General features: G+C 61.1%; 1 gene segment (V, D, J or C); it reads left to right on the top strand.

Annotated features, from left to right (window-relative positions):
• The first annotated feature begins 1,529 nt into the window (after window positions 1-1,529).
• LOC105541750 lies at window positions 1,530-8,830 on the top strand. The segment is given in 5 exon segments: window positions 1,530-1,918; window positions 7,060-7,368; window positions 7,566-7,886; window positions 7,972-8,298; window positions 8,385-8,830. Coding segments are annotated over 5 exon segments (1,386 nt in total).
• Window positions 8,831-11,838: the final 3,008 nt, after the last annotated feature.

Below are 11,838 nucleotides of genomic sequence, written 5' to 3'. Positions count from 1 at the left end.
GCCATAGGAGCGGCAGCTGGACACAGACCAAGGCCTTGGCAAAGGCCAAGGCCACTGGCTGGGCATGAAGGTCAGAAAAGGGCAGGAGGGGCTGGGGCACTGTGCCTGTTGGGTCTAGGTGGGCACATGCTGGGCAGGAGAGGAACAGGCCAGCCCCTCACACAGGAAGGGGTGGGGGCAAAGGCAATTTCTGGAGGCCAGGGCAGGGCCACTGCCCCAAGGAAAAGCAGAGCAGGGTGAGAACGGACATGGGGCTCGGAGCTGAGCAGGCCTGGTGGGCCCCAGGAGGGAGACACAGAGAACCTGGGGATCTCAAGGCTGGCAGGGGCCAGAGATGGAGCCCCAGCTGGGATGCCATCCTCCTTCCTGGGGACCCACTCTGCCCAGCCCCTGCAGCCTAGCACAGCTTGGGGCATTGGATAGAACTGGGAGAGAGCAGACCGGGGGGTCTCACTGAGGCCCCTGCCCCAAATGCCCACAGCCTGGGGAAAATGAGCAGGTAGATAGGGGGGCAAGTGGAGCCCTAGCCACACCCACACAGTGCACACAGCCTCACTGGGGCCGGAGGGGGCAGGAGGCTCGCCACCCCTGCTGTGGTTTCTCAGAATCATGGGTCCTTCCAGGGAACTCAGCGTTTCCTCCTCACCCTCCCACACGGCACCTTTCCCCAGGGCCACGAGCAGGGCATAGGGGCCTTGGACAGCCTGGGAACAGGACACTCACACCCAGCCTGGATTCCCTGAGCCTCATATCATAGCCCTCCAGGGCTCTGGCAGCCAGCAGCCCTTCCGGGGTCTTCCACACGTGCTGAGCATCCCTCTGAGGGTGCCAGGCCTGACAGCCCCTCTCCCTCCACAGGACCACCAGCCCTGGGAACCCGGGGTCCTGGGGGCAGGGTCCCAGTGTCTCCCTCCCCAAAGGTTCTATACACCCCACCCCTCCCCGGTGGCTACTCCATGCATGCTGGCCTCCGGGAGACAGGCAGGCCAACGGTGTGAAGGAAATCATCTCGCTCAGGGCTGCAACCAGGGACAAATGCCATGGGCGCCTCCAGGAAGGCCACTGAGTCCGAGCCCAGCCTTCATGTGCCCACACCCACCCACGGCATAGATGGGGCATGGCATCCCCAGCCTCCAGCAGCTGCAGGGACCTTGGAGAGCCACCAGCCACCTCCGCCCAGCTCCCTGCCAGCCCGTGGCCAGGCCCCCGCCTTCGTGTGCTTGCCTTGAGGAGCAGCCCAGCTGGGGACCCCCGGCTGCAGGACGGTGACCTGGGAGTGAGTACAAGGTGAGGCCACCGTGCAGGGTGCCAGCTCCAAGCGGGTCACGGGGACAAGGGCTGTGGCCATCAGGAAGCCCTGCATGCACACGCGCCCTTGGACACGCAGCCCCTGAGTTCACCTTAGTGCGCCTCATTCTCCTGCACAAAAGAGCCCCCATCCTTTCTTCACAAGGCTTTTGTTGGAGCAGAGGTGGCATTGCCCAGTACCCTCCCCCTTTCCCAGGCAGCGGGACCCCGAGTTTGCTGACTGGCACCACCAAGCCCAGGCATGCATCGAGTGACAGTCTGGGAGCTGGGCAGGGGCCCCGGGGTAGGGGCTGAGAGGGCAGAGAACCTCCCCCAGCACTCGGTGTGCGTCCGTAGTAAAGGAGCCTCACCTGAGCCCCCGCTGTTGCTCAATCGACTTCCCAAGAACAGAGAGAAAAGGGAATTTCCAGGGCGGCCCTGGCCTCCGGGGGTTCCCACCCCATTTTTAGCTGAAAGCACTGAGGCAGAGCTCCCCCTACCCAGGCTCCATTGCCCGGCATAAAAATAACCACCATGGTTACTGATCATCTGGGAGCTACCCAGGAACGCGACAGGGAGCCGGATGGGCCACACCAGCCGCAGGCGCCAAATGGAGGACCCGGCACTTCAGGTATCCCAGGCCACAGGGAACCCCAATCGACGGGCTGGCCCAGGCAGCAGTGAGGGAGAGGCTGACCTGGGCCCCTGACAGGGAGGGGACTCCTGGGCCACCCTCACAGCATAAACCAAGCTTCTTGGTCACTGCATGGACTCTAGGCACCCCTTCCCTGCATGGGGACACAGGAAAGCTAGAAACAGCCTAACACCAACCTGGAGAAGGCAAGGGGCTGGGAATCTTGGCTGGGACAGAGCTGGGCCCAAGACTAAAAAGGTCAGAGGCCCCACACTGGGCAGGGCTAGGCTGGGTGCAGACTGCCACCCCCAGGACAGGGACAGCCAACCCAGAGCCGGGAGGGAGGGTGGGTAGGCGGCAGCAGGGATCCGTCCTGAGCTGTACTGCACGACTGGCAGATCTGGGCAAGTCTGAGCTGGATGGACTGAGTGGACTAGACGGACAGGCAGAACAGACTGAGCTGAGGCGAGCTGGGTGGGCTGAGAGGGCTACCCTGTCCCTTTAGAGGATAGGCTGGCCAAGCTGAGCTGTACTGAGCCAGGGCGATCGGGGCTGGCCCGGGTCAGGTGGGTTTAGCTGAGTTGAGTGAGTGGACTGGGTAGAGTGAGATGATCTACCCTCAGTTGAGCCAGGTTTGAGCTGGGTTATTCTAAGCCCTAAGGTGGACTGAGCTGGGCTGAGCTGGACTTATCTGGGGGGCAGGGCAAAATCAGGCTGAGCTGAGGTGGCCTGCATTGAGTGGTCCAGGATTGGGTTAAGCTAAATTAGGCTGACCTGGACTTGGTTGAAATAAGCTGGGCCGACACAGGAGTAGGGACAAGCTACAGTTCTCTACTTAGGATAAAAGGGGTGTTCGTGGACTATCTGGACTGAATGACACCAAGCTAGGGTATTACCTGTTGAGCTTACCTGACCTGGCCTGGGCTTAGCAGGACTGCACTGAGCCGGGCTGAGCGGAGCTGAACAGACCTGAGCCAAGCTTAGCTGGTTAGGCTAAGTTGGGCTGAGCTAAATTGGATTGAGCTGAGGAGGGCTAGGCTGGATGAGAGACCTGATGATGGACAGGGTTAAAAGCTGGAGTGAGCAGGGCTTAAATTATTGAACTAAATTGGGCTGGGGTGATCTAAGTGAGTTCAGCTGGGATGAGCTGGGCTGGGCTGAGCTGAACTGTGCCAAAGTGAACTGGGCTAAACTAGGCTCGCCTGAGTGGACTAAGCTGGGCTGGGCTCAATTGGGTTCAGCTGAACTGTGCTGGGTTAGACTAAACTGGGTTCAGCTGAGCTGAGTCAAGCTGAACTGGACTAAGCTGTGATTGGAAGGGCTGAGCTGAGCTGGGCTGAGCTGGACAGACCTGAGCCAAGCTCAGCTGGTTAGGCTAAGCTGAGCTAAGCTAAATTGGGTTGACCTGTGGAGGGCTAGGCTGAGTGAGGGATCTGAGATGGACAGGGTTAGATTGCTGAAGTGAGTTGAGGTGGGGTGAGCTAAACTGGGTTTAGCTGGGATGAGCTGATCTGAGCTGGGCTGAACTGAACTGAGCCAAAGTGAACTGGACTGAACCAGGCTAGCCCTGAGTGGTCTGGGCTGGGCTAACCTAGGTTCAGCTAGGCTCATATGGGCTGGGCCAGGCTAAGGTGAACTGAACTGAGCTGAGCTGCGCCAAACTGGGTTCAGCTGAGCTGTGCTGAACTGACCAGAAGTGGACCTGGATGGGCTGAGCTGGGCTAAACTAGGCTAGCCTGAGCGGGCTGAGCTAGGTTGGACTGGGGTGAGCTGAGCTGAGCTGGGCTGGGCTAGGCTAGGCTAACCTAACCCAACCTAACCTGGGTTCAGCTGGCCTAGATTGGGCTGGGCTGGGCTAAACTGGGTTCACCTGAGATGTGCTAATATGGGCTGGGCTGGGTCAGGTTGAGGTTAACTGAACTGGGCTGACCTGGGCTGGGCTCAATTGAGTTCACATGGGCTGGGCTGGCCTGGTCTAAACTGGGTTTGGCTGGGCCAGGCCAACTGGGCTGAGGTGGATGGAGCGGAGCGGAACTGAGCTGGCCTGGCTGGGCCTGAGCTGTGACTGGAAGACCTGGGCTGAGCTGGACAGACCTGAGCCAAGCTTAGCTGGTTGGGCTAAGCTGGGTTGAGCCAAATTGGGTTGAGCTGGGGAAAGCTAGGCTGAGTGAGTAACTTCAGATGGACGGGGTAGAAGCTGGAGTGAGCTGGGCTTAGATTATTGAACTGAATTGGGATAGGGTGATCTAAGTTGGGTTCTGCTGGGATGAGCTGATTGGGGCTGGGCTGAAATAGGCTAGCCCTGAGTGGGCTGGGCTGGACTAACCTAGGTTCAGCTGGGCTCATATGGGCTGGGCCAGGCAAAAGTGAACTGAACTGAGCTGAGATGTGCTAAACTGGTTTCAGCTGGGCTGAACTAAGCTAGCCCAAGCGGGCTGAGCTAGGTTGGACTGGGGCGGGCTGGGCTGGGCTAACCTAACCTGGGTTCAGCTGGCCTAGGTCGGGCTGGGCTGGGCTACACTGGGTTCAGCTGAGATGTGCTCATATGGGCTGGGCTGGGTCAGGTTGAGGTTAACTGAACTGGGATGAGCTGAGCTGGGCTCAACAGAGTTCACATGGGCTTGGCTGGCCTGGCCTAAATTGGATTTGGCTGGGCCGGGCCAACTGGGCTGAGGTAGATGGAGCTGAGCTGGCCTGGCTTGAGCTGTGACTGGAAGACCTGGGCTGAGCTGGACTGTCCTAAGCCAAGCTTAGCTACTTGGGCTAAGCTGGGTTGAGCTGAATTGGGTTTAGCTGGGGAGGGCTAGGCTGGGTGAGGGACCTGTGAGATGAACAGGGTTAGAAGCTGGACTGAGCTGGGCTTAGATTGCTGAACTGAGTTGAGCTAAACAGGGTTTAGCTGGGATGAGCTGATCTGAGCTGGGCTGAACTGAACTGTGCCAAAGGGAACTGGACTGAACCAAGCTAGCCCTGAGTGGGCTGGGCTGGGCTAACCAAGGTTCAACTGGGCTCACATGGGCTGGGCCCGACTAAGATGAACTAAAGTGAGCTGAGCTGTGCTAAATTGGGTTCAGCTGGGCTCATATGGGCTGGGCCAGGCTAAGGTGAACTGAACTGAGCCGAGCTGTGCTAAACTGGGTTCAGTTGAGCTGGGGTGGGCTGAACTGACCAGAATTGAACTGGGCTGGGGTGGGCTGAACTGACCAGAATTGAACTGGGCTGGGCTGGGCTGAACTAGGCTATCCTGAGCGGACTGAGCTAGGTTGGACTGGGGCGAGCTGGGCTGGGCTGGGCTAGGCTAGGCTAGGCTAGGCTAGGCTAAGCTAACCTAACCTGGGTTCAGCTGGCCTAGGTTGGGCTGGGCTAAACTGAGTTCAGCTGAGATGTGCTAATATGGGCTGGGCTGGGTCAGGTTGAGGTTAACTTAACTGGGCTGACCTGAGCTGGGTTCAGCTGAGTTCACATGGACTGGGCTGGCCTGGCCTAAACAAGGTTTGTCTGGGCCAGGCCAACTGGGCTGAGGTGGATGGAACTGGGCTGAGCTGGACAGACCTGAGCCAAGCTTAGCTGGTTGGGCTGACTAAGCTGGGTTGAGATAAATTGGGTTGAGCTGGGGAGGGCTAGGCTGGGTGAGTGACCTGAGATGGACAGGGCAGGAGAAGCTGGAGTGAGCTGGGCTTAGATTATTGAACTGAATTGGGCTGGGGTGATCTAAACTGGGTTCTGCTGGGATAAGCTGATCTTGGCTGGGCTGAACTGAGCAGAGCTGAACCTAGGTGGGCTGGGTAAGCTGGGCTGAGCTGAGCTAGGCTAAACTGAGTTGGGATGGGCTAGGCTGGGCCAAACTGTGTTCAGCTGAGATGCTGAGATGGGCTAATACGAGCTGGGCTGGGCCGGGCTGAGCTCAACTAAACTGGGCTGTGCTGGACTGGGCTGAGCTGGACTGAACTGTATTCAGCTGGGCTGGCCTGGCCTGGGCTAAACGGAGTTCGGCTGGGCTGAGCTGAGTAGGATTAGTTGAGCTGGTCATAACTGGATTTAACTAGCTAGGCTAGACTTAGCTGACTAAGCTGGTCTGGACTGTATTCATCTGTGTGAAGTTGGGGTGAGGTGGCTATTTTAAGTTCAGCTTTGCTGAGCTAAACTGGACTGGGCTAAATTGAGCTGGACTGACCATTCTCACCTGGCTGACTAAGAGGAGCTGAGACAGAAGCAAGCTGGTTGAGCTGGCTGGACTGAAATAAGAGTTTGCTGCCTGCAAGGGGAGGTCCTGGGCTGACCTGGGCCGACCTGGGCCAGGCTGAGCCAGGTTGGTCTAGAGTGCACTCCAGAGGGTGACTCCTGCAGTGGGCCAATCTCAGCTGAACTTGGCTGTCCCGGTGGGCAGAGTGGGACTGGATACTGTGATTTTCGGGGTGCCTAGAGCAGACTTCAAGACCAAGCTAAACTGGGCTCCAGGGACAGGATGGGCTGGCGACCTGGGGCTCTGGGCCAGGGGCAAAGGGCCACGCTGTGCAGACCACAATGTCCGGGCCAGGGTTCTGTTGTGGGAGGGACTGCCCGGGGCATCAGGGCAGGTCTTCCCGCCCTCCCCTAGAGGTCAGGGGTAGGCAGAGCACCAGGGGCGTCTGGCAGGTCAGGGGAGGGCTGCTGTGATGGGGAGATGGGGGCTCGGCACTCGAGAACCCGAGGAGCTGAGACCACAGCCTCGGGGGATGGGAGTCGGGGTTGGAGGGCAGGCAGACCATCCACCATGAGCCCAGAGAGAGTGTGAAGGGGGAGGGCTCTGGTGTTCCACGTCCCATGGGGTCCCCGGGCTTCAGCCTAGGTGCATGGCCCAGTGCCTCTGCTTCTGAGTGCCCACGCTGCAGCGGCCTTGATGGGGACGCTGGGGTCATCCTGGAGGCACCCCCTTCCTGAGCCCGTCCTGAGGATAGTGGCTGAGCAACAACTTCTGGTGGGGGAACGGCGGCCCTGGGAGGTGCCCTGGGCCGGGGGCTTGTGGGGATAAAGGCCCAGAATGAGCCTGGCCATCTGGATCCCTGGGCTGCCACGGGGTCCCTAGCTCCTCCATCCAGACCCCCAGGCCTGATGGGCCCTGGCCCGAGGCTGGCACTGACTAGGTTCTGTCTTCACAGCCTCCATACAGAGCCCCTTCGTCTTCCCCTTGATCCCCTGCTGCAAACACATTGCCTCCAATGCCACCTCCGTGACCCTGGGCTGCCTGGCCACGGGCTACTTCCCGGAGCCGGTGATGGTGACCTGGGACGCAGGCTCCCTCAACAGGAGCACTATGACCTTACCAGCCACCACCTTCACGCCCTCCGGTCACTATGCCACCATCAGCTTGCTGACCGTCTCGGGCGCGTGGGCCACGCAGACGTTCACCTGCCACGTGGTGCACACTCCATCGTCCGCAGACAAAGAGGTCAACAAAACCTTTGGCGGTAAGAGAGGGCCAAGCTCAGAGACCACAGTTCCCAGGAGTGCCAGGCTGAGGGCTGGCAGAGCGGGCAGGGGGTGAGGGGGTGGGTGGGAACATCCAGCATGCTTGGGGACCCGGGCCAGGAACGTGGGGGCAAGAGGGAGGGCGCACAGAGCTCAGGGAGGCCAACAACCCTCATGACCATCAGCTCTCCCCCAGTCTGCTCCAGGAAGTTCACCCCACCCACCGTGAAGCTCTTACAGTCATCCTGCGATGATGACGGGCACTTTCCCCCGACCATCCAGCTCCTGTGCCTCATCTCCGGGTACGCCCCAGGGGCCATCAACGTCACCTGGCTGGAGAACGGGCAGGTCATGAAAGTGGACTCGCCCACCCCTCCTGCCACGCAGGAGGGTGAGCTGGCCTCCACACAAAGTGAGTTCACCCTCGCCCAGAAGCACTGGCTGTCGGAGCGCACTTACACCTGCCAGGTCGCCTATCAAGGTGGTACCTCTGAGGACAGCACCAAGAAGTGTGCAGGTACGCTCCCACCTGCCCTGGTGGCCAACACAGAGGCCAGAGAAGGTGGCGGGCGGGCCTCACACAGTCCTCCGGTGTACCACAGATTCCAACCCGAGAGGGGTGAGTGCCTACCTAAGCCGGCCCAGCCCGTTTGACCTGTTCATCAGCAAGTCGCCCACGATCACCTGTCTGGTGGTGGACCTGGCACCCAGCAAGGGGACCGTGAACCTGACCTGGTCCCGGGGCAGTGGGAAGCCTGTGCCCCAGATCCCCAAACCGGTGCAGCGGCAGCAGCGCAACGGCACGTTAACCGTTACGTCCATCCTGCCGGTGGTCACCCAAGACTGGATCGAGGGGGAGACCTACCAGTGCAGGGTGACCCACCCCCACCTCCCCAGGGCCCTCGTGCGGTCCATGACCAAGACCAGCGGTGAGCCACAGGCAGGCCAGGGTCGTGGGGGAGGAGGGAGGGAGCGAGCGAGCGGAGCCTGGGCTTGACCCCACGTCTGGCCACAGGCCCGCGTGCTGCCCCGGAAGTCTATGTGTTTGCAACGCCAGAGAAGCTAGAGAGCCGGGACAAGCGCACCCTCGCCTGCCTGATCCAGAACTTCATGCCTGAGGACATATCTGTGCAGTGGCTGCACAGCAACGTGCAGCTCCCGGATGCCCGGCACAGCGTGACGCAGCCCCGCAAGACCAAGGGCTCCGGCTTCTTCGTCTTCAGCCGCCTGGAGGTGACCAAGGCCGAATGGGAGCAGAAAGACGAGTTCATCTGCCGTGCAGTCCATGAGGCAGCGAGCCCCTCATGGATCGTTCAGCAAGCGGTGTCTGTAAATCCCGGTAAATGATGCACTCCTGCCTCCCTCCCTCTCAGGGCTCCATCCAGCTGTGCAGTGGGGAGGGCTGGCCAGACCTTCTGTCCACTGTTGAAGCCACCCCCAATAAACCGTGCCTGCTCAGAGCCCTGGGTACACCCGTTCTTGGCAGCGGGCAGGGCTGTGGGCAGGGGCATCTTGGCACAGAGGAATGCACCCCCCAGGAGGGGCAGTGGGAAGAGGTGGGCAGGGCTGAGTCCCCCCAGGAGAGGTGGTGGGAGGAGGTGGGCAGGGCTGAGGCACCATTTCATCCATCTGTCTTCATGTCGGGGATATTTGTCAAATAGTGTATCTGCAGGGACTCATCACAGATACCCTGGGCCCTCTCTGCCCCTACTCTGGATTCACCCCCTCCAAGGAGTCCAAAGACCCAGGACAGGTCCTCAGGGAAGGGGGCAAGGGAGCCTAGCCCCCACAGCCCTCTCTCTTGGGGACTTGGCTTCTACCCCCTGGACAGGAGCCCCTGAACCCCTAGGTATAGATGGGCACACAGGCCCCTCCAGGTGGAAAAACAGCCCTAAGTGAAACCCCCACACAGGCACACAGGACCCCAGACAGCCCTCCCCCGCGTCTGTGCCACTGCGGTTCGCCTCTCTGCCCTGTCCCGCCTTGCAAAGCCCTGGCCCCAGCACAGAGGCCAGTGGGGCCGAGCCCACTCACACCCCACAGCCTCCGCCACCCTGCCCTGTCGGCACACCAGGCCCAGGTCAGCACCCAGGCCCCCTCTCCTACTGCCCCTCCCCTGCCCCTCAGTCCATCCTGAGTCGGTCCCCAGGGAACTGCCAGCCTCACACACCCAGTCACACCCAGTCACGCCCACTCAAGGCACAGTTGCGCATGTACCAGGCCCCATAGCAACTCCACAGCGCCCTGCACCACCACCAGGATGCCAAAGGCACCCCACACATGGTCACATGTGGCCCACACTCTGCCTCCCATGCTGCCTCCAGCCAGGCTACTCCCAAGCACTTCCTCTGAGTCATGCCTGGGCCGCTGGATCCCAGACAGAAATGGAGAGGCCCTCACATGGTGTCCTCCAGTCCAACCCTCCCTGTCACCCTGTCAAACACAGGATGGATGCACCCCAGGACCTGGGCTCCATCCCACTCCCCCTCTCACCCACACCAGAATCCCAGAGCAGGCTACATGCCCCTCCCAGGCCTCAAACCCACAGGTGCATCTGACACCCCCGATCCAAACGCTCCCCGTGGTCATGCATACCAAGTGCACAGCACCCACCAAATCCACACAGAAACACAGGCGCCGGGCACCCCGTGAGCACAAAGCCCCTCCATGTCTGAAGACAGTCCCTGCACACCATCACAGCCATGCACTCAGCTTCACTCTCACATCCCGGCCCACCCGCACCCAGCTCCGGGCTGGGAGCAGCAGAAAGAGGTGTAAGGGGCCGAGGCTGGACCTGCGCCTGCTGGTGGCCCATGACCAGCAGGCAACTCAGGGCATTGGGGAAGGGAGTGGAGGGGACCCAGGACAAGAGGAGCCAGAGGGACCAGGCTGGTAGGCGGGGCTGGGCCAGGAGGCCGTTCTGGACTCCCACAGGCCTGGGCTCATAGTCCACACCAGGACAGCCCCTCAGAGTACCCACACAGTGAGTCCCAGGTCTTGGGAGCCAGGCTGCAGAGCTCACGCATCCTTCCGAGAGCCCTGAGTGAGGGGCCACTCCTGTGCCAAGGGGCTGGGTCCTTCTCTGGGGAGGGGGTGGGGTCTAGAGAGAGGTGGAGTAGAGGTAACCAGAGAAGCCGTAAGGAACAGAGGGAAAATGGGGCCAGAGTGGGGGCCCACAGACGAGAGGTCAGGAGTGGTCAGCCTGGTCCTGGGCTGTTGACTGACTCAGGACCTGGGTCCCCACCCTCAGGGTTGGCTGGCGGCTCTGCGCAGTCCCAGAGGGCCCCAGATAGGGTACTCTGCCACTCTGAACAGCAGCAAGGGCTGCCGAGAGCAGCAAGGGGCTCTGTCCCCGACCACCGCTGCCACTGTGGAGCCGGGAGGGCTGACTGGCCAAGTCTCCCAGAGCTGGATGTGTGCGTGGAGGAGGCCGAGAGTGAGGCGCTGTGGACATGGACTGGCCTCTGCATCTTCGCCACACTCTTCCTGCTCAGTGTGAGCTACAGCGCAGCCATCACACTCCTCATGGTGGGCACCCACCTCCAGGGGCCAGGCCAGGGCAGGGGGCTGGGCAGAGCCAGCAGAGCGCCCTGACCCACGCCCTCCCCTCAGGTGCAGCGGTTCCTCTCAGCCACGCGGCAGGGGAGGCCCCAGACCTCCCTCGACTACACCAACGTCCTCCAGCCCCACGCCTAGGCCGCGGGCCACTCGCGTTCCACCAGGCCTAGCTGCTTCTCTGCCGGCACCTGAGCCTCCCTCGGGCTGTGCCCTGCCCTGGGTGGGAAAAGGGAAGCAGACAAGAAAAGGGGGTGCAAGGTCACTACTGTGGGCTGATGGCCAGTGAATCTGAGCCCAGAGGGGCCCGCTCAGCCGCAAGGTTAAAGGTGCCGACAGAACCACCAGTCGCAGCCCCCACCCCAAAACAGTGTCCGTCCCTTCAACGGAGTCATCGAGGAGGGGTAGCTGCTAGCCGTTCTGAGCTCATCCCAGCCCCCTGGGTCTCAGGGTCACTCCCATTCTGACTGTACAATCACCAAAAGCCAAGGAGGGCCCAGCACCCAGCCCAGGACACAGCTGAGTCTGCATCCAGCCCAACACCAGCCCACGGCCTCACTCCCCAGCCTTGCTCTGACCCTTCTACCCCTGAGGTCCAAGTGCCTGGCATCCCCGTCCCCCAGGCCTCAGCCACCCTCTTTCCCTTCACCTACCCCTCCATCCGCAGCCCCCATCCCTGCAGCGTGAAGGAACAGGGAAGCCCTCTGAGGCCAGGCCACAGGACTGCTGGGGACTTCGGGCCCCTGGAGTGGGTAGAAGGGCTCCCACAGCCAGAGGAGGGGTTTCCTGCAGGGACAGCAGCTGCTGACCTCATCCCTGTGACCTCATCCAGCCTCTGGCTTCAGCAGTCCTATTTCTTTCCCTCTGGGTTTCCTAGTAAAGTTCCTTTTCACAAATCCCACGTCTCCAGAGTG

Source organism: Mandrillus leucophaeus, unplaced genomic scaffold (assembly GCF_000951045.1).
Source record: "Mandrillus leucophaeus isolate KB7577 unplaced genomic scaffold, Mleu.le_1.0 Scaffold244, whole genome shotgun sequence".
Classification (NCBI taxonomy): Eukaryota; Metazoa; Chordata; class Mammalia; order Primates; family Cercopithecidae; genus Mandrillus; species Mandrillus leucophaeus.
The sequence above is the reverse complement of the archived record's forward strand: the minus strand, read 5'-3'. Positions and strand labels throughout refer to the sequence as shown.